The sequence below is a fragment of the Citrus sinensis genome, chromosome 4 (genome assembly GCF_022201045.2).
Source record: "Citrus sinensis cultivar Valencia sweet orange chromosome 4, DVS_A1.0, whole genome shotgun sequence".
Lineage (NCBI taxonomy): Eukaryota > Viridiplantae > Streptophyta > Magnoliopsida > Sapindales > Rutaceae > Citrus > Citrus sinensis.
The window spans coordinates 19,886,125-19,908,539 of NC_068559.1; the positions used below are offsets into that span (position 1 = coordinate 19,886,125).

Below are 22,415 nucleotides of genomic sequence, written 5' to 3' on the forward strand. Positions count from 1 at the left end.
TAAGGATATAGTTTATTCCTTTGTTTTAGCTAATTAAAATGTCTTCGATTCATAATTTTTGAGACTTATGTTATATGTGTTTACCAAGTCGTGGGTGAGGAGGGGAGGGAAGGTGCCCGAGAAGAAAGTTTGTTCTTCCATTTTTTCTAAAATTGTTTAACTTGTTTATCACTATTGCATTGTTCAGTATCACTAATCTTTGGTTAATTAGTTGTATTAGTAAATCTTTGTTGGAAAAAAAAGAAAAGAAAAAGATGATAATTAAAGAAGCATAAATAAAAATTTCAAAATAGACGAATCAGTCAAGACTTATTAGTATATATTCTTTGTGTAGAGGTTCCTCTTCGGCTCTTCGATTATTAATTTTTTTTTCCATATATGTATGTATATCTTTTTGATTGATTTGATTGAAAGATACGTACCGCAAGAATTTAAAGAAAAGAAAGAGCGATGCACGAAGAGCACCAACTGCATTAGCTATGTTTATTTTGATTAAATAGACAACTCGCTCTAAAATGATAAATTATTAAAATTCCAATAGAACGTGTAAAGAGATTTGGGTTATTCTAAAAGTAGTAAAAAATATAGGAGGTAAATAGTTATAGTAAATATTTTTAGAAATGATACATCAAAGTCAAGTGCAATTTAGTTAAAAGAGGTTTAAGTTTGAACTTCACTCACGTAAACGTTAGTATGATTTAATTTTTATTGATTAGGTTGTTTTAACTTAATTTTGTTACATAAAATTTTTGCACAATTTTCTCATCCACATTCAAAGTGATTATTCAATCATAGAAACTATTGCTTTATATTCGTATATATAAAATTGACGACAATTGTTTTCTTGACAACAATACGCATCTCTTAACATATCATGTTTCAATAACCCCGCACTAGTAAAAGATGTGGGGCTTCTAAAATTTAGAAGTAAATGATGGAAATCATGCACAACCCCACACGTGTACATATAAATCTAGCTGCATCTTCTCAATAATAGAAGAAATTGATCAAACTTTGAGATAAGCTAAAATGGTTAAAACATATAGAAGAATTTAGAGTGAACAAAGCACAAGGAATTTGCTGAAACGGGGTGGAATATTGACCTATATACGTATCAAAACGGTGGTGGAAGCATGAAGAAGTGGAACAAAGTTGATATCATTAATTACGAAGGGAAGAATATATTGGGCAAAGTAAGATTGTGTGGTCAAAAACAAAGATGAACAAAGGCATATTTGAATGGGATGCAATGATGCATTGTTAAATGGAATGGCATTTTTGCATCTTTTATTTTTAAACCATTGACAAAGAAAGGAAACTAATACAAAGTACAAGGCAAAAATCAAATAATGTACATTGTTGTCAACTGCAGGTTTGATAAATTTGATCAGGGACCACAAATTTGATGGTAGCTGCAGCTTGCAGCATGATGATGCTTATATTGGAACTTCAAAAATGATGGCGAAAGATGTGCGAATATTCAATGCATTACCTAATTCCATAAATGCTAGATGACAACATGTCGCTATCTTGCCACATAAGAATATTTTGGATTGCTTGGTGTAAAATTTTTTATGATAACATGGTAAAAGAAGCAATTGTTTTTGTGTTCGAATTTATAATGCATGACTTTGGTCACATAATATATGATCTCATGACAGGAATATTGAATTTGCATCTAAATGTTTGAAATATAAACAAAATTTCCTCAATACTCATCGAATTGGCTTCCCATTTTTACAGCCAAAAATACTAATGTAATCATCTGGATTCTTGCACCATTCAATCAACTGCAAATGTAAATCACAAATCTCAGGAAAACATATGTTTGCAGTCAAATGCTTGCTCTTTGTGAAAACATTAGTAACTTCAACGAAGAGCTTCAAGCGGCCAATAGTGGCACTCACTCCCTCCGAATGCACATCAGATGGGCACATTCTGTAGTCTGGTTCAAATTCTTGCTAACGACTAAATGTCTCCTGTACTCGAATGTATCTTTAAGCATGGAATACGTCGAGTCCCACAGTGAAGGATTGTCAATACATAAGCTCTTGTGACTCTCAATTCCAACTTGTAGAGCCAGTTCATTAAATTTTGCTTGTGTTGATTGAGAACTTTTAACATATCGAATGCTTTCCCTAATCTTAGTTGTAACATTAGATAGTGCTTCTGGAGCATCTTGAACCATCAAATTAACAACATTCGCAGCACAGCGTACATCAAATAATTGATCATTTAAATAGAGGAATCGGTTCTGTGACAGCCTGTCTTTGATTCTACATACAATGTTGTTGCTGCTAGCCCCACTATCAAAAGCCACAAAGAACAACTTACGGTCCATATCCCACTCCATTAGACATGTCATGATAACCTTGCATGCATATCTTCTGTTTGAGAGGGATTAATTGCAATGAAATCCAAAGTCTTCTTCTTCAATTGTCATTAATCGTCAATGAAGTAAGTTGTCAAATACAAGTACTCAAAATCACCCGTAGCACACCACACATCAGCACTGAGGCTGGATTTGCCAGCAATTTATCCAACACTTCACAAACTTTTAGTCTCTCTTTTGCATAAATTTCTATACAGTCGGCCTTAACTGTGTTAGATGTTACAAGTCCAAAAAGCTGCTTCAAATTCTTAACAAATACTCTGAATTCGAAATGGTCAACCAGAGCCAATGGATAGCCACGTAAAATGATCATTCCATCAAGATCATATCCAACTTCGCCTTTGATTAAATTTATTGCTCCCGAGGTTGACATTATCATCTTTTATCTGCTCTTGCTCATATTTCACAATATTTTGGACAGGATAATGGCTCGATTTTAATGACCAAAATATTTGAGGACTTGTCTTGAAGATGATTTCTCTAAATTTTTGGGAAGGACTTGATGGGAAAGGCTCACATAAAACCTAAAAAAGAGGAAAACGATCGTTAAAGGAATCATCAACAATAGTCGATGATGATACTTCGACGATCAAGTCAGTATATGGTCAAGAGAAGGTTGGGTAGGGATGGCAATTGTGCCCACAAACCCATAAATCCGCCCAAACACGCCTGCCAAAATCCACCTACTACTGATAATTTTGCGGGTTGCAGGCGGATTTGGTATTACAAATTGGAACCTGCACTTAGATGCTGGTGGATTTGATATGAGCCCAATATCCAGCCGGTACCCGCATGGATATCCGCTAGACCTGCAATGTTTTTTTTTAATATTTTTAATTTAATTTTAATTGAAAAAATTAAATCTAAAAATATATAAAGAAAATAATGCAATTATGCAAAGTGCCAAATAACCAAAGTATTTTTGTATGGACTATTCTTCTTTAACTTAATGCATGAATTTTTTCATTATTATATTTTTTGAATTATTATTTGAAAAATATTATTGTTTGAAAAATATTAATCTTAGTCATTATTGTAGGCATCATGTTGGATGAGTGTTAATGATGGTGAATGAAATGAAGATCTTCTCTTTGAACTTGTGTTGAATGATAATATAAAATATAATTGTTATTTTTCTATACTAGTTTGCGGTGTTTTTGAATGGATTTGTGTATTTTATACTTAAATTTGAGAATTTGTGTTGAATTGATGTTGAAATTTTAATTTTTCGTTTACATTGGTTGCATTTAAAAATGAGTATGTTATGTGGAATTTGAGGTTATTATTGTAAATTTATATATTAAACATTTGTTATTTTAAATGTATAAACCCACAAAAAATCTATCGGATACCATTGCGGGTTTGGTAATTGTCAAAACCCGTAACGGGTGGGTTTTTTTAAAAAAATTAACTCACTGCAGGTTGCGGGTGATTTTGATAATTTAAATTTTGTGCGGATTTGGGTTTGCTAATGGCAAACCCGCTGCGAGCGGTGCCCATTGTCATTCCTAAGGTTGGGTTTTTATGAAACCTTAAATATAAATATAAAGAAGTGAAAGAGTGAAGAGGACCTCCTTTGTGATGGAATTGACTTAATCTTTTATAGTAGTGTACCCCTTAGAGTGGTTTTAGTTCTTTTTTACTTGTGGCAATTCATATATGGCTCTTTCCCTCCTTAATAGGGGCAACTGTGTAATCTAATTATTTAATTTCAGTCCTCAAGTCTCTTTAAAGTGGGGTCTCCCTTTTTTTTTTTAATTTTGTTATACAGAGATGGTTACTGATATTAAATCAGACATTACAATTATAATATTTACAGTCGTACTAAACAACTGGTACCACCACCATACATTAACCCACTGAAGCACTTAGACAAATACTTTAAACCCTCTCTAATATTCGAGAGATAGCTACTCCACTCACATTTCGTAAGAGAGAGATTGTCTCCACTCAATTATCCTTGATGAGAGCAGCTGCCTTACTTATGTCTGGTGTGGTCCGCTCTCTCGATTTTAGTGCCCATAACAATTAGAAAGGATTTTGAATGGGTTCCGATGGGTCATCTCATACTAACATGTATTAATTTTAATGGAAACCCTATCAGTGTTATTGTTGTCTCCAAATGATTCTCGGCAATAATTCAGCACTAAGTAGGAGACATCCTCTAATTTTTTTCAGATATTACTTTATTTTTTTTTCCATAATGACCCAACCTTTAAACTCTCAATTTAAAGCTTGTCGAGGACTTTTATATTCAAAACACTTTCTTGTATACGCGCCACCCCTTCATTGGCTAGTTAAAATTTTACCACCAGCGAGTGTTGATCATTTATAAAGACTTCATAATGACAAATACAAACAGTTTAATTCAAAATGAGAGTTTGGGAATAATTACGGAAGGACATTGCTGTTATTATTGGACCACTCAATTAAATAAAAATTAATTAGTTGGCCAACAGAGACAGGGCGGAATTGACGCAATGATGTAGCAAAGTCATTCTCAAATCCTTTTGCCCTTCGATAACTTCACTTTTAGTGATAGCCTTTTTATCACAATATTCTTTTTGTTTTCTTTGTGTCTTTTGAATTTTGAGCATGATGATTCCACTCCAAAGTAATATTAGTGGCTTTAACAAACAACACACATGCTATGTAATGTATCGGATCATAAATCGAACATTTTGGCAAACATAAACTATAGACATATAGAGGCCATTTTATTAAATTTATTTTATGTATGTGTACTCTAATTGTCATGTGGGCATCAATCTCTAATGACTTTAAGTTTTTTATACATGCATCAATCTGCACTTGGTTTTTATTAGAATATTCTTTATAAATTAGTCATAAAAAGGTTCTTTTTGAGTTTTTTTTTTTTCCCCTTTCTTCTTCTTAAAAAAAATTTGTGAAATCATAAATATTAATTCTAAAAAGAGGAAGGAAGGCCACAGAAGAAAGGGAGTTAAGGCATAACGTAGACATTTAAAAGGTGTAAAGAATAAGTAAAACTTTTCGCATGATTAATTTCTCCCATGTTTTCTTCGATGCTTGTCTTGTTGACAAAGGAAAGAGAGATCGTTGCAACAAAAATTCTTTACTTGTTTTCATGATCAAAACACGCCCACTCTTAAAACCTTTTAAATACTTATTTTGCCCTCTTTGCATGCTCTTCACAGCAAATCAAATCATTTTAGCATTATCATTTCGATCAATTGGGAAAATTAATCAAAAGAACATAACACTGCAATATGGGTGTTCTTGCAGTAATCGCTAAACGTTTGGATGCGCTGATCGGGTAATTAATTAATTAATTAATTTAATAATTGCTCTTTTATATATATGTCTCTAAATTTTTTCTCTTTTAAATCCTTGCCGAGAAATTAAATTTGATTTGTGTTTTGAACAGGCCAGGAGTTATGCTTCTTTATCCATTGTAAGTGAAAAGCGTTAAGTAAAAATTATTTTGTATTAAATGTAATAAAATGAACTATATAACATAATGAACTAGACGTTTAATTATTTGTATGGATATGAATGTACATACAGATACGCATCATTGCGAGCAATTGAGTCGCCTTCAACTCTAGATGACCAGCAGTGGCTGACGTACTGGATTATATACTCTTTCATAACCTTATTTGAGCTATCATGTTACAAAGTCCTCGCTTGGTACATATGCATGCTTCATTCTCATTAAGTGTTTATAGAATTGTATGTAAAATATCTACTAATTAATTAACCATGCATGCATGCAGGCTTCCATTTTGGGCATACATGAAGCTACTATTTTGCATGTGGTTGGTGCTGCCAATGTTCCATGGGGCAGCTTATATATATGAAAAGCATATAAGGAGATATGTAAAGATTGGTGGGTATGTGAGCCCATCATCAAATTATACGGCAGATCAGAGGAAGGTTCTTCAGATGATGAGCCTTGATGCTAGAAAATCAGTCTCTCAATATGTTGAGAAACATGGATGGGAAGCTGTCGAGCGGGCTATCAAAGCGGTAATTAATTACTGAATTAAAAAGTTAAACACATTTATATGCAGTGGCTCATCATATATATGTTTCGTGTTGTTTTTGCAGGCTGAAAAAGAAACAAAGAAGCGTTGAGGATCTCCAACTACGTCATCAGATCAGCCTCGCATTCTCTTCAATTATAACTCTTATGTAAAATGTAAAGATGGAAAGATCCCACGAGCTAGAGCATATATTCCAATTAATTAATTAATTTGTGTTACCAAAGAGAATGAGATGAATTTGTTACTGTAAATGTTCTTGACGAATGTATACAAAGACAAACTAGAATTAATTGTTAACCGTTAATTTGAGATTTTTTATGTTAAAATAGTAATTTTTTTTTATCGATAACGGACCATAACATGTCTTGGCATGGGGACACTTTGGATCTTCAAATTATGCAACCTTTCAGCACACAAGGTGAGCCTTAAATCACAACGTGGAATCTTCAAAATAGAGTCACGAGGCTTCTCTATCAATGGGGAAACATTATCTTTTTTCTCAAAAGTGATTGTGAAAACATAATAAATTTCCCTTCAACATGTTCTCTACTTCTCTTTACTCTCCAAGATCACTGCTTTAACCTTTGCTCTTGGAGATAGATTTTAATTTTAGGGTCTATTTAGTATTAAAATGTTTGTGGTTTCGAATCATAACCATTGAAATAAAAGTTGTAGTTACGAAAAAAAAAAAAAAAAATTAGTGCGGTGCTATGATAAATCCCACTAATTGTTGGTCAAGAGTTGTAATATTTATTAATACAACCTTTCAGAATTTAATTAATTTGTGTAAAAATAAATTTTAATATCTAATACATTTTCGCGATCACAACAGGACTCTATATTTCGTGATATATCGAATGGTATCATTATTAGTGACAAAAGAGTAACGAAGTTACCAAAACCATCAAAGCGCTGCATTACCATCAGGAGGTCGCGAATTCTAACTGATCATTTCTTACAAGAGAGGACCTTTAAGTATACTTATGTCAGCCAAGTAGGAGGATAATAGCTTAGATAGGAGAATTTTTATCTTTTATTTTTTGAAAGATTAGTATAAACTTGTTCCAGTAATGATAATGAAGAAAAGAAAGTAAGGTAGACAAAACATACGTATAGGAACCGACCCAATCAAAACAAATATCCTTCTATTCTCAGCAGAGAATTGAAGAAATTATCATACTTTTATTCAATGTATTGATTGAATTTTATGTATTGATCAATAAATTATACCTGAGAATCTTATTTTGTATGTTCATGGTGTCACATATCTGCATCTTGTAGAGCGGCTGTGAACCATTTTTTTTTTCCTCCTCAAAGAAACCATACTCCCATTAAATAATCAAAGTTACAAATAAATTTTGATCATATATTCTGGTATTATTGTAGAATTTTTTAGAATATTTTGTGTGGTTATTAAAAACCCGGCAGTATAACACTGTGAGTGTCTTCATTAACCTTTTTTCTAGGATCGTTATATTCACTCCTATTTAGTAGGGCATGTATTTACTCATGTAAAAGTTCATATCTGACAGAACTTAGGTCCCTCTTCATGTTTATATCAATCATTTCCAAGAAAATATAATACAACATTTTGCAATATTAATTCTACGAAAACGAAGAAGCTATACTAGAAAAAGTTTTCTTCATCTCTAGCATCAAAATTGAATGAAACTAGATAATCATCTAAGCAACAATTTCATGCTTAAAAAGAAAAAGTTCCCCACGGCTAAATGTTCGGAATTTCGAGTCATAATTTGGCAAAGCATTCGAATTCCTTACAGATGCTCATGCGTGAAATAGTCAATTAAGAACGAAAGGAAAAAAAAAAAAACATAATTCAGTGACAGATCTCAGAGAAAAAGATTGTAAATAAAATATGGTTACATAATTCCAAACATTGGAGGTAGTCACAAAAGCCTCTATGAGTACTGCACTTGATGATACACATTTCCTTTGAAGTCAGCCAACCAGAGCAGTGAGACATGTTTTATTAGGAAGAGCAAACCTGTTTCGTGAACATGGCAATATGATGTATGAGTATGTGAAAATCAAACAAAATTTCAATTACAGGATTTAATAAATACTTACTGCTAAAACCTGTAAATCTTTGTTGTTTTCTTCTGAGACTCTAAGAAGATATTAGAATCAGGCATTGCAGCAAAAGGGATAGTTAGGTGGACCAGCCTGGAGTCATCTAGGTCGATGTTTTGGCTTGGTTTAAAGATGTGCTTTGCTCCTGCACTTAGTTTGACAGGACCAGATCTTCCCATACTGTCCAGATTAGAAGAATCAATGCCAGCTGAAGCTCCGACTCCAATGCTTTGACTGTCATTTGAAACACAGCCTACAGCGCTTGCTTCAGCACTGTCTGAATAGAGTTCAAATTGTCCATTCTCCTGGTTAAGATTGTGTCTTGCCAATCTTGCAGTAGCACTTGCATCTTCTTGCTTTTCTAAGGGACCACATAGTGAACTGCCTGCTTGATCCCCATTTGAATTGCATTGAGAAGCTCTTGCACAAAATTGGTTATTCCTCTGATAATCTTCTCTTGTCAACTCTGTCACAACACTTAAATCTTCAGGAATTCCTAAATTAAGCTTCTTAGTAGGCTTTGTCCGATCATTTTCTTTAGACGCGTGCCTCTTCTTCATTTTCTGACAATGGTCAAGGCCTATAATGCCACAACCTTTTGACTGCATTCTGTCTATAACCATGTTTCTGTTTCCATAGCTCATGTCAATTGAAGAGGTTGGTCTGATATCTGAAAAGGCTGGAACAGATGAGGGGTGAACAACAGATGCTGGACCAACTGAACTCTGCATGTGTGACTGAGAGATTATGGCATGGGAAGGACACACAACATTTGGCCTATGCACTGATGGGGTAGCAAGCAGGTTCATTTCAGTTGAATGAGGAGGGTATCTGCCATCTATATCACCAAAAGTCTGACAAGGGACCAAAGGCGTCTTTACCTGTGGAGTTGCATGTAACCATGGTAGCAGTCTCTCTGTAGAGCTTCGGAACCAAGATTGTTGGACAGGTTCACTACAATCTGGGTGCAAGAAAGGAAAGTTGAAAGCCGATTTTGTACCTCGAGGATGATTCTGCTTGTATTTTGGATTGGCAGGACTCCAATGCAAATGCTGATTAATGTGAGGAGTCGATACAGAAGCTAGATGAGAGCTGACCCCTAAAATTTCTGATCCATGTATGAAGGGCTTGTGGAAGTTTGTTTCCCTACTAAATAGTGAAGGGAAAGTGGGCAGATAAGCAACACGGTGTGATTTAGGACTATGATTCCCGTTGCTGGGAAGGATAGGATTTTGAATTACATCATTAGTTTTGCAGTTGACATATGGGTGAAAAGGCCTAGAACCTGGAACCGTCATTGGTGCATTGCTGGCCTCACTGCTTTGGATTTCTGATGGCTGAATTGATTTTCCTGATGCTGGATTTAAACAGCAGTCCTCCTGAAAATGCCTTTTGACAGACAAATTGTCTGGGGCAGTACCCAAAGAACAATGATCTGCTATGATTCCCTTGTCAGTCCATACCTTTCCATCCAGATTCCCTTGTGTCTCTTTGCTACTTCCGCTAATTGCAACATCTTTACCCATCAATCGCATTGTTAGCTGTGTAGTGTTTAGTGACATGAAATCTGAATTCTGTTTTGAAGGAATCAACCTATTTCTCTCTTGATTCTGAAGCTGGTCACATTGGCCGAATCCATTGAAAAAGTTCATCATATGTCGGTCTGAATCCAACCGGCATATAGGGTGGTTGCTTCCACTCCCCGAATTTAGATAGTTGACACCATCTTTTGCAGTAACCTCAGGTCCAGAAACGCCTAGTCTGGCTGGTATATATAAATTATAGTTCTCTTTCACATATTTCTCCCCACAAAACAAATTTGGCTGCTCTCCTGAAAGTGCTTTCTCAACAAAATGCCTCTCATTCATGTGGGAACAAGCCCCTTTGCATTTTTGCCGGTCAAAGCTATCCACGGGTAAGCAACTGGACAAACCAGTTCCTACACTCGTCTTCTTTATCAGGTTAAAACTTCCTTTATCATTTGAACTTGCCTGGATAAGCTCACCTTGGGAATTGAGAGGCAAACCAAAACATTCATCATTCATGAAGTTTTGACTGAAGGAAGCCGTTCTTTGCTTCCACTCTGGAAAAGGATACAAGCTTCCCAATGTAGGCAGATGAGAACATGGTTGCGCAGCATAGCCAGTCATATTTTCTGACGCAGATGGAAGCCTTACATTAGCACTTCCATTTAAAGTAAATCCAGAAGATGAACGCTGCAGAAATCCCCTCATATTTTCCATTGAAGTCATTTCAGCAATTCCATGGGAATGATTTTCAAAATAATCAACAAAATTATCACTGGGATTGGAAGCTCTAGCAACAGTACCACCAAAATGAGAATTTATGCATGGATTGCTTATTTCGTTTAGTGTAGAAATAAGTCTGGGAAAACCAGCATATGGTGGTCTATGAGAAGTTATTTGGTTGCCTCGATCAAACATATGCAAATTATCATCATGGACTGAAACTTGACTAAGGGATATGGAGTTCTCTGACAGATGCTTTAATTTTTCTTGAGAAGCAATATCTGGCCTCAGAAAATTTGGTATATCAACACGATCATGGCCATTGGGGAAAAAGTCCTTTTCAATCACACGTTGCAGCCCAGTTCCATTTTCTATGGTAATTGATCCCACATCACCATACATTTCATTCACAGTGGCTAATTCTTTCTCACTTCCCATCAACTGGTGTTTCTGTGATGAAGAAGCACAGGCATCTAAATATAGGTTGCAAATGCTTTTCTCAAAAGAAGAAACACTTTCCATTCTTGGACCAAGTATGTCATCTTTGCCTGAGAATCTGACACGCCTGTCTGAATGTTGAATGCTGCAAGGAGTCACTTGACTAGCACTCTGCTGGCTGCAAATTGTAGCATTCTGCCCAGGAACATCATTTTTGTGCTTCTTGAGAATGCCCCGAATTTTTTCATAATGCTTTGTCATCAATTTCGATGTTTGAACTACTTTGTGCTTCTTTTTATTAGATAAGCATTTCGGATGTCTTTTCATTCCATGAATAGTAACAGAATCCAAGATGTCCTTTGCAAACCCCTTGTTACATGATGAATCATCCAATTGTCTGATAAATTTGACTGGAGTTTGCTGTTTGAGCTTATTAGCATTCTCCTAAAACAGACAAGAAAGCTGTAACAACATGTAATAAACTAGAAAGTAGATACATTTGTAACTATACTAAATTTAGCTGTCAACGTAACTCAGTTCACTAATAGATGTGCAGAACTTTACATTTTACTTCACTAGTAGATGTGCAGATTCTGACTAATGCCTTGGTAATTTAAGGTGGAGCTTACTGGAGTTTGTGACAAGTTTATCCTAGAGATATGACTACTTTGTTGCATCATTGATCATTATAATGCATGTACAAGCACATGTATGTGCACTTACAACTAATACATAAGAAAAAGGATCAATCAGAATAGTAAAATATAAAGTAGGCATATTTCCTGAATTGAAGCATAAAGCATAAAAAACACATAATGTCTAAAATAACACATAAAAGAAACCTCCCAAAATTTTATAGCTCAATTAAACAGACAATTCATTTCTCATTCTTGCCAATACTTCACTAAATATTAGTTTTAGGATATAGGATCAGCAAGAGCACTAGCCAAGAACGTAAATGCAGATGTAAGAGCTTTTAGTCATAATCATAAATGAAAGCTAAATCGTCAAATGATATGAAGGCCAAAAATACAAGGAAATAAACAGATATTAGCAGCTGTTATCACCAACAAACAAAAACTAAATAAAATGCATATATTCATTGAGAAGAAATATTAAAGCTAACATGATAAACGTGAATTAAACTAGGCATGATGTTAAAACAATAAGGCCTTAAAAAAAATGAAAATTAGGAGGTTTTCAAATTCAGCAGATATGTTTCCAGATCCAAAGACTTTTCAGTTATCTTATAAAGTAACGAAAAATTACCGAACTCTTTTACATATAACATTTTCCTGAAAATAATAAAAACGTAACATCCGTAACTTCATTCAAGTTGCAGTTCTTCAGGTTGGAAAGAGCAACTTATTTCTTCAACAAATATCTTAATTACAATCCTTTTTGTTGGACTATATCTAGCAGCATCTAAATATGGTAATTTAATTTCGCAATTTGCTTTCAGCCTAAGCTCACACCGCCGAAGATTACAAATGCAAGTCACAAACTTATCCCTTTCATGCCCTAATAGCACCTGCAATATGTTCTTCTGAACAACATTCAAGCTCTTTTTAAAGGAATATTTCATTAACAGTTGAAAGTTTGTAAATTCAAGGTAGATATCCAGTGATGGTAGTTCTCAAAAAATATTCACCTCGCACCAGCAGCTTCAACATTAGAAATTTAGAATCTCATCCAAGTGAAAATCCATTGAACAAAACGTAAAATGAATCCCTCAAAGAAAATAAAATCTTGCCACAGGCCACATAGAGCAAAATGATGGCCAATCTAGTGACACCAAGATGCATCCTGTTTCAGGAAGAAGTGCCATAAAATAATGAAAAAGATCTTCAGCTTTGGGATTTTAACATAGGGGGTAAGTTGAAAATCCAAAGCGATTATCCTGGAATAACTGACAAGAAGCTATTGCTGTTGATGAACCTTCTTAAACAACCGTAGCATCCCTCCTTTGAACCATCTGCGAGCATACACATAACTCATCCAGCTCACTCAAACACCAAAATACAGTGCCCCAGAATACAAAATAATCATGCATCCATTGTATTCTTTAACATAAAGATTCGAAGTTATGCAAAAATTTACTTTTCCAACTCCAACAACCAACAAGTCAAACTAATATTTGTATATCCCACTTCATAAAGTAATCTCCGTGATTAAAAGTACATTATTCAAGCAATCGACAAGATAACACCATGATATGGTATTTGCTCTTTCTTTTTTCTGTTGCTGCGGTCCAGGATTAGTTGCATCAAATAACTCATTGGTGTAGATCATCAACAAGACTTATATATCTTACCATCAGCACAGTCCTTTTGAAAACTTACTTTGAACATCAGACACACTAGATTTTTCATAACCTCTCCAATCCATATGATCAAATTTAAGGCTGGCCATGAGATCAAAACATTCTGACTGGCCCCCCATGCCCAAATGATTAAATCTTTCACATAAAATAAAAATGCTATAGCTTCAAACAGTGAAGCAAGAAACAGCATCATTAATCAAGGATTTGATAATTGATATGCCAAACTAAGGACAAAAAACCCTCACCCTCAAGGCCTATAAAAGCCATCTCCACCCAATCCCGTACTGCACAGCTGGATCAGCAAAACACACCCACCTTGTCAAACATGAAAACCCCATCTCTCTTTCTTTCAACCTTTTTCTTTTTATTCTGAACCCTCATTGCTCATAATAAACAAATACATATATACATACAGTCTTTAATTGAACCAGCTTTTCCAGCAGTGATTTAGGCATAAAGGTGACAAAGATTGCAAATTCTTAATCAAGATTTGCATACAGTATTGTAACTAACACAATCAAAATATTCTATCAATGACATGAAATAATGAATCATAAATATACATTTCTTCATCAATGAAAATGCTGTAAAAGTTTTCAACAAAATCAAGCTTTAAAGAATCACACATACCTTATTAATTTTCTTCAACTTATCCTTCTTGTTGGTCTTGTTATTGATGATCAACTTGTTCACGACTTTCACTTTCTTGACCTTCTTCTTCTTCTTCTTCTTCTTCTTCTTCTTTGTTTCACTCTTCGAATTCATTTCATCTTCTTGGCCATCAACCGCATCCAAATTCTCATCATCATCAGCATCAACATCAACCTTCTGGATCTGCTGAGACACAGCGAAAATCTCAACAATGGATCTTTTCTTGGGCTGTCTCGACTTTCCCTTCACGGCCAATGTCAACTGCCTTCTTCTCTCCTCCCGTGATGCCTCAGCAAGACAGCTATCAACATGCGCATTCACAACATTCACTGTGCCCCCTGCAAATTGCCGGAAAACTGGACAAACCGTTTCCAATTTCTCGGCGTCGTCGTCATCGTCATCATCATAATTTCTCGTGATATCTTGAGGGATTTCTTCAACAGCACTGGAGGACTCCTCATTCTCGTCCTCTTTTGACTTGAGCAGTTCGAGCTCGTGGGACCACCAGCGGAATTTTGTGACGGTGATCGGCGGAAGCAAGGGTTCAATAACTTCTCTTTTCTTCTCATCAGAAATAGAATCAGAATCTCCACCAAATGGCCAGCATTTCGCTATGTCAACGCTCCTCTTCTTCGCCGCGTACTCACTGTAACAACATGTTAATTAAAAATAGAAAAAAAAATGCCATACAAAACTAAACTAACTAACTATATAACTAACCGGATAGAGAAGCCCTCAAACACAACAGCCATAGCTTTCGTCACCTACAGAAACAAAAAAAGTAACTAAGAAAAGCAAGCAACATACTTTACTCTAACAAAATCTTCACAAGAGAAGCTGGAAAAAAAATTTTAAAAAAAAATTCATACCAACAAATTTTTTTGAAGTGAGCGATCGAAGAACAGCTTCAAAGCAGAAAAAAAAATAAACACAGGAGATCTCACAAGAAGTGATCAGTCAACAACATAGAAAGAGCCAAGAGAGAGAAAGGCTTTGTTTCTTTCTCTTCTTTTTTCTCCCATTTTTTTCCCGCTCGAGAGAAAGCAGTGGGCTTCTTTCTGATTACATAACAGCAGCAGCGGCAGCTAGCCCTCTTATTCTTCACATCAATTCTACAGGACAGGCATTGCTTCCCCTTAATTTTTATTTATAACTGACAGCGACGTATGAGAATTGCGACCGCTAAAGCTTTTCAGAGAATATCAATTTCACTTTCTTCTTCTTCTTCGTTATTTATTTATTTAATTAAAAGGTAATTTAATTCACTGCCCTTTTTCTTTTTTACATTATTTTAGACCCATGTACTGATACTACATATGTCTTCCACTGTAGCAGTTATACGGACTCGTGTTGGCATAATGGAACAAAGATTCGCTCCTGCCTCTAGGCCATCGCACGCGCAGTGGTTCAGCGCGTGATGAACACGCGCCATCTACGTAGTAAGTAATGGGTTGTGGTCCATGCACGTTGAGGTTTTTAAATCAATAAAAAAACATTGAATGAGAGGCATATGAAGCAGCATCATTCATGGTAAATATATTTGAGGTCCCCTCGCGTCCCCATAGAGTTCAGTAGCAACCAATGCTAAATTCATTGTTTTTCTGTGTGTGTGTGTGTGTGTGGATGCATATATGTAGTCAAATTTCTCTTTGTTGGAGCCAAGTTAATTTTATTATTACTACGAAATTATATATAATTTAATAGAAGTGTTATTACAAAAATTAAAGTTTTATCTTAATTATTGTTAACGCAAGTGAAATAAAGGTAAAATATATACTATATTAATAATTAATTAAAAGAATATGTCAAATATTACGTATAGATATTTATGAAAAAGATAGATTAGTTTCTAAAAATTAGTGCACAAAACTATTTAGTATTATAAAAAAAGTCATCTAAAATATTTAAATTAATGTTTGTATTCTCTTTAATATTTTTTCTCAATATAAATACTATATATTGTATAAATTAATGTCCCCAACAGTTTTAAAATATATATATATATATATATATTGTTACATCTTAAACTTTTAATGTAATTATTAAGATGTGGAGGTAAGTTCCTTCAATCTAGAAAAAAATTAATAGAGTTTATTCTTATTTATAATTGACCAAATTAAGACCATAATATTTTATAACTATATAGAAATTGCTATATAGAATATCACTATAAATAAAAGAAGTTGGACCTTAAGTTCTGGATGATCATTTGCATATATAGATACATATTAAGTATAAACAAAGAGCAGCAGGGTTTGTAGATTGCTATATCTAATAGCAAGACAAAGCTAGATAAAATCTAAATCTAGAGTCACTGGCTTGCATGCATGCTGACCTACATCCAAAATATTATCACAGCTTGAGAAAATTATCCAAAAGTATCTTCAGTCCCAGTTCTACAGTTAGTGTCTCTCTTAGTCTAGCTTCATAAATAATATTAATAAAAATTTAATATTTTGAGTCCCAACTCATGTAACAGCTTATATGTTAATAGTCACATGATGTTAAATATTATAACGAATTTGATGTGACCCTTACAATTATAACTCCAATTGCATTTGAGATTCATATAAAAATCAAATGTCGACATTCCTAGCTCTCATGAGCAATGGACTCCATCATATCTTGTTCCCCTACTGCCCTTCTCTTGGCCGCACAAAAACAGATTTCATTAAAAATGTGGAAATAATTGGAATTTGTAAACACTCTTTTAAGCGAAGCATAAATAGTGAAAGGAGTAACATTAAGCTCAAAATTTGCTCAATTTCACGTGTCATAAAGCCATTTCATGCATTATTCGTTATTGATATGATCTCGCATTTAATAATTTTTTAAAAACTTGGACCCTAGTATAAAGTATCTACTGTAACATGAGTTTAACTGATTTAAAAACTTGGCATCATTAAATATTAATCTTTGACTACATCGTAAGTTTAAGAGATTTTACATAATTATTTCGCGATTCTTTTGACTTAGGGACAACAACAATAATATAATTAATTATATGCCGTGATATTATTATTACTCTTGATCTTGAAGAATGAAGAGTCTCGATTGTGAGGTTTTCCATTTTCCAAATAATATAAAAATAGTGTGACAATTACAGACAACGTTTCTATTGAGCTTTTAGATTTGCCGCCATTTCATGGGCTACTAGCTACAGCTACTAGCCCTGCTACATTGGAAGTGAAACAAGGTGGGAGTAAAGTTTCGCACGTGCCAATCACGCGGTCCAAGCGCATTCGGACTCTCAAAAACTCAAAATGATGAAGCCTAGTCGACCAAAAGCCGCTTACTTTTCCATAGATTACACGTGGCAGCATAATGCAGCGAGTATAATTGTTTTTTACTTAACGCGGAGCTGGACAAGGGAGACTCAAAAGTACGTGAAACATTATGAGGATGGTGAAGGGTTAAGAGACCGCATGATAATGACCGTTGATTTTTGTTTTGTTATGTGTTTTTTTTTTTGGATACCTACTTTTAGGGTTATCGATTCGTCCCCAGCACTTTTTACAATCGCACCCCCGTTACTTTTCACATATTATGTATATGAGCATCATCAAAAGACATCTTGGGAGTTTGAATGGCTCAACGATGACGTGTATGATAAATTGAGCATGCATGCGACACATGACATGGTAACGTAGACCAGTTCTCCAATTGGGAAGCTGACGTGGGTCGGGTCCATTCACTACTTGACAGCGATTTGATTCTAGCTTCTTACGTGTATGAGGTCAAATTAAAAAACTTGAAAACAAAATATCAAAATTTTTATATTGTATATAAAGTTTTCGAAATGTAAAATAGGGTTAATTTCAGGTTTATTAGGAGGTATTATGGTTTTGGAACTTTGACTTGTTTATGGTGTTTTTTTTTTTTTTGGCTGAAGTTTTTTTTTCCTAAAGTTTTCTTTCTTATCTTGGCAATAGGGTTATTTAATTTCGATCGGTTTTTGAATTTTTCATTTGGGAATAGGATTTAATGTTTTGGTAATTGTCATTGATATCTATTTTTTTATTTGAACAAAAATGGTAACCAGTGTTTGATAGTATTTTTTATTTTATTTTATTTTTTTATTTGAAAGGGCACTTTGGTACTTTAGAATTCAATTACTAGTCAAACTAAATTGTAGGGGTCTATGAAATAAAATGGATATGAAAGTTACCTTAAATAAATAACATGAAATTTCAATATATTTTTTTAATCATTATAGAAAGTGCTTGAAATCGTATTATTTTGACCATCATTCACTAAATGATATAGTTAAATGGTTATTTTAAGTCATTTTTAAGTTAAATTCTCTAGTTTCTTGAAAAAGACGGTTTATAGTTTCTGTCCTTTGTTATTGTTGCAGAGAAACTTTGTAAGTTTTAGTGCTGATCTCTATCTCAATCTCCCGGCTTTCTACTTAGCACAAGAGTTATCGTATATATATATATATATATATATATATATATATATATATTGCGTAAATTTTACTTTTTTTTTCGTTTCTTATGTTTTCCATTTTATTTATGCTTTGAACATGTTGAGATTCAAGATGTTTGAAAAGCTGCGACACCTCACCAAGTCTATTTTGGTTAACAAAGGTGGTTTAAGAAAGTTCTCCTACCCATTGTATATTCTAATTTGGATATTGGAACTTAAACAAATAGGATATAATACCATATCACAAATGGTTAATTGTTTTTGAAGCTATCAACATTAAGAAAGTAGACAAAAAGTCTATTTTGGATCACGAGTGAAGGCGTTGGATTTTTAGTTTCACTTGTGCTTGTAGTTTGTGGAGAATTTATTACGATTGTTGACCTCGAATTTGGCAAGGTGAGTACCTGAAAAGGTCACTCCAAGGCCCAAGTTAGTCTTTGATCAAGATTAAAGAAAGAAGAAAGATGGAAAAGATGAGTTTCTCTCTTTAAGTATGAAGTATGAACCGTGCTTTTTTAGAGGCTAAAAACTCATTTCTCTTATAGATGGGTCTTTATTTATAAATGATGAGTGTTGTGGATTTAGGGTTTTACTTTGAACCCTCAATCTAATGACACGTGTCACTCGTCAACACGTGAAAGTGTATTTGGTTGTAGGGAATTATTCAACACATGCATATGGTCCTGTTATTATAACCTTTGGGCGTGATTTCCCTAGACCAATATATTAAGGAAATAATTCCCCTCTTGCCATCTTTAAAAGCTCTAAAAAAAAATTTCCTTGAGTGCTATTCCCTCGAAATAGCTGGGGTGTTATTATTTTGAAATGACTTTTTTTATCTGAAAGGATAGATAGGTAGTATAGTTTGGTGCCTTTGAAATATGGCACCTACGACCGGAAATATAAGAGGAGAAAGAAGGTGCGTTTGCTTGTTAAAAAGAAGAAGAAATATAACTATATTTTGTTTTAGAGGAGCTCCATTCATTAATGAAGAAAAATAATTACTCCACGAATTGACCGTTGGCTGGCCAACTAAAAGATTTAAAATAGGCTATTCTTAAGATTTTGCTGTGCAACATTTTTTTCTTTAAATTTAATTCATAGAAATTTATGGATAAAACTAATATATTTTTTAATTGAATTCCTTTGAAACTTATGTTGTATTTTTTTTTTCCTTCTTTGCAAGCAAATTGTGAAGGATGATGAATAATCTGGCATTATATATGTAATTTAATCCCGTAACATAAAATGTTACTACATGTGCCATATTTCAAAGGTACCAAACTATGCCATATGTCTATCCTTTCAGATAAAAGAAACTATTTTGGGGTAATAACACCCCAGCTATTCCCGCAGAATGGCACCCAAGGAAAAATTCTTCTGGAGCTCATAAAGATGGCAAGAGAGGGAATTATTTCCTTAACCCATTGGTCTAGGGAAATTACTTCCAAATGTCATAATGACAGGAAAATAAGCACATGTGGAATAATTCCCTACGACCAAGTTCGCTTCCACGTGTACAAAAATGACGAGTGACACATGTCATTAGATTTAAGGTTTCAAGTAAACCCTAAATCCACATCACTCATCATCTATAAATAGAGACCTATCTCTAAGGGAAATGAGTTTTTGGCCTCCAAAAGTATTGTTCATACTTAGATAGAGAACATATCTTCTCCATCTTTCTTTTTTCTTAAATCTTGATTAAACACTAACTTCGGCGTTGGAGTGTCTTTTTTAAGTACTCAACTCGCCGAATTCGAGGTCAACGATCGTGACAAGTTCTCTACAAACTACAAATACGTGTGAAGGTTAAAATTTCAGCCCATTCATTGGCACTGTCTGTGGGGAATTTCTAAGTTGAAAGCCATTTAAAGGCCACACAACCACCACTTTAAATTCACTTTCTTAAATTAAATTTGGTTGTGTATGGTTGTAAAAAGAGGTGAATACTTGCATATACTAATAAAAATGGGTTTATTATGAGGTTTAAACCTTAAACATGATTAAAAAGGAGATAAAACCAAAAATCCAAGCTAAAAAACAAAGGTCTCTTCTTCAAGTGAGTTGATGGAGATAAAGAGTAAAGAAAATGAAAAGCTCATTTGGTCAACATAAAACTTTGGCCAAATAGTAGAATGTCAAGATGATAAAAAAGGGTCAAAATGGTCTTTAAAACTAATTCCTGACAGTTATGCTAACTTATTTACATTTATGCCATTTTATTTATTCCCTCGGAATTTATTTATTTTTCCACGATTGAGGCTAAAGAAAACTCAAGCATTTACCTTACCAAGGGGAATATATGAAGGGTATTAAGCCGACGTGGATCAATATAATTTTATATTCTAATAGAATAACCATGATCGTGTATCTAACAATCATGGTATTACCCACAAGTAAGGCTAAGGACAACCCAAACATTCACCTCCTGATAGAGAATAAACAAACGGATATTACGCCAATGTAGACTAATCTAACTTTCCTTACATATTATACAACTAACGATTATCTTTACGCATCTAGCTTTTACATTTTCGTATTTACTCTCGATTATTTACAAATTTCATAATGTTATATGCTAATTCCTAGAGGAAGTAGAAAAACCAAATTACTTGCCCTTGAACAACAGTCAAAAGAGTAGTCCTGAAAAAAATTAAAAGACGGGTGAAGAGGCAAATTAGCCTACCAAAAGAAAGGGTTGGAACCTACACAGAACAAACTTAAAAAGGTACATAGGAAACTGATAGTGATAAGGAATAAAGGTTCCTAGAATGCCTGCAAAGGGAATTCAAAATATTTTAAGGAAACTGTAAAAAGAACTTCCAGATGGCTTCCACAGCGGATAATGCTTGCCCTTGAACAACAGTCAAAAGATAGCCTCGAAAAAACTACAAATAGGTGAAAAGGCAAATTGGCCCACCAAAAGAAAAAGTCTGAACCCACATAGAACAACCTAAAAAAGGCACATAGAACAGATAGTGATGAGGAACGCGGGTTCCAAAATTCCTACAAAAGGGAATTTAAAAGATCTTAAGGAAGCTCTAGAAAGAATTTCCAGATGGCTTCCACAGCAGATGATGCCATGATATTGGCCCCCTAGAGAAAAAGCTAAAGTCCATTTGAATCATATTCTGGACTAATCTAAATGCTTACTTAGATTGATAACTTGTAGATGAGAAACATTTCATCTTAGCTGATATGACTATATGAATGATTTCAACTCTTGAAAATATTAATCTAATAGATAATGTATAACTCATATACTCAAGTTATTGATCACAAAATGTGAAAATTATTCCATATTTTCAAATGACTCATGCACTGTATTAATGAGCATTCGCATGCATAAATATTCATATCTATGTATCTCACAAGAATTCACATTCATTATTGTCTCATGAGCGCTCATGATTATCTCATACATTGTCATATATGTTTCCAAAAATCTCAAAATCAATTTTAGAACTAACTGGATTGCCGAAGGAAAATTTTTATTTCCCGCTAGAACTTTAACAGATGAAAAAGTTCAAAGAACAAGAAATATTTCCTCCTACATCAAGTGTAAGGATGGCAATTTAACCCGGACCCGGACGAAACCTGAATTTTTCGGACCGGGTTCAACTCGTATCGAATTAAATAAATCTGGTATCCGGATGCCATTTTCAAAACTCGCATATATCCAGGTCCGATTCCGGGTTCAGGTGAACCCATATATTTAGAATCTGGACCCGGATATTTATTAATTTTAATATTAATTTTGAAAAATTATTTTTAATATAAATAGGAAAAAAAAGCCCAAATGGTGCCCTAAC

The 22,415-nt window shown here is 34.1% G+C and overlaps 2 protein-coding genes across 2 annotated transcripts; one reads left to right on the top strand and one right to left on the bottom strand.

Moving 5' to 3' along the window:
- The first annotated feature begins 5,510 nt into the window (after positions 1 to 5,510).
- On the top strand, positions 5,511 to 6,714 carry LOC102621987 (HVA22-like protein f). The gene is made up of 5 exons (XM_006484767.4): positions 5,511 to 5,687; positions 5,799 to 5,825; positions 5,939 to 6,061; positions 6,148 to 6,400; positions 6,482 to 6,714. The coding sequence occupies exons 1-5, from the start codon at positions 5,641 to 5,643 to the stop codon at positions 6,506 to 6,508; spliced, it is 477 nt and encodes a 158-aa protein (XP_006484830.1). The 5' UTR covers positions 5,511 to 5,640; the 3' UTR covers positions 6,509 to 6,714.
- Positions 6,715 to 8,075: 1,361 nt separating this feature from the next.
- LOC102621698 (uncharacterized) lies at positions 8,076 to 15,403 on the bottom strand. Its single transcript, XM_006484766.4, has 5 exons — positions 15,039 to 15,403; positions 14,890 to 14,933; positions 14,149 to 14,815; positions 8,506 to 11,639; positions 8,076 to 8,422 (listed from the first exon to the last, which is right to left on the bottom strand). Exons 2-4 carry the CDS (start codon positions 14,919 to 14,921, stop codon positions 8,508 to 8,510), a joined length of 3,831 nt encoding a protein of 1,276 aa, XP_006484829.1. The 5' UTR covers positions 14,922 to 14,933; positions 15,039 to 15,403; the 3' UTR covers positions 8,076 to 8,422; positions 8,506 to 8,507.
- Between the last annotated feature and the right edge of the window lie 7,012 nt (positions 15,404 to 22,415).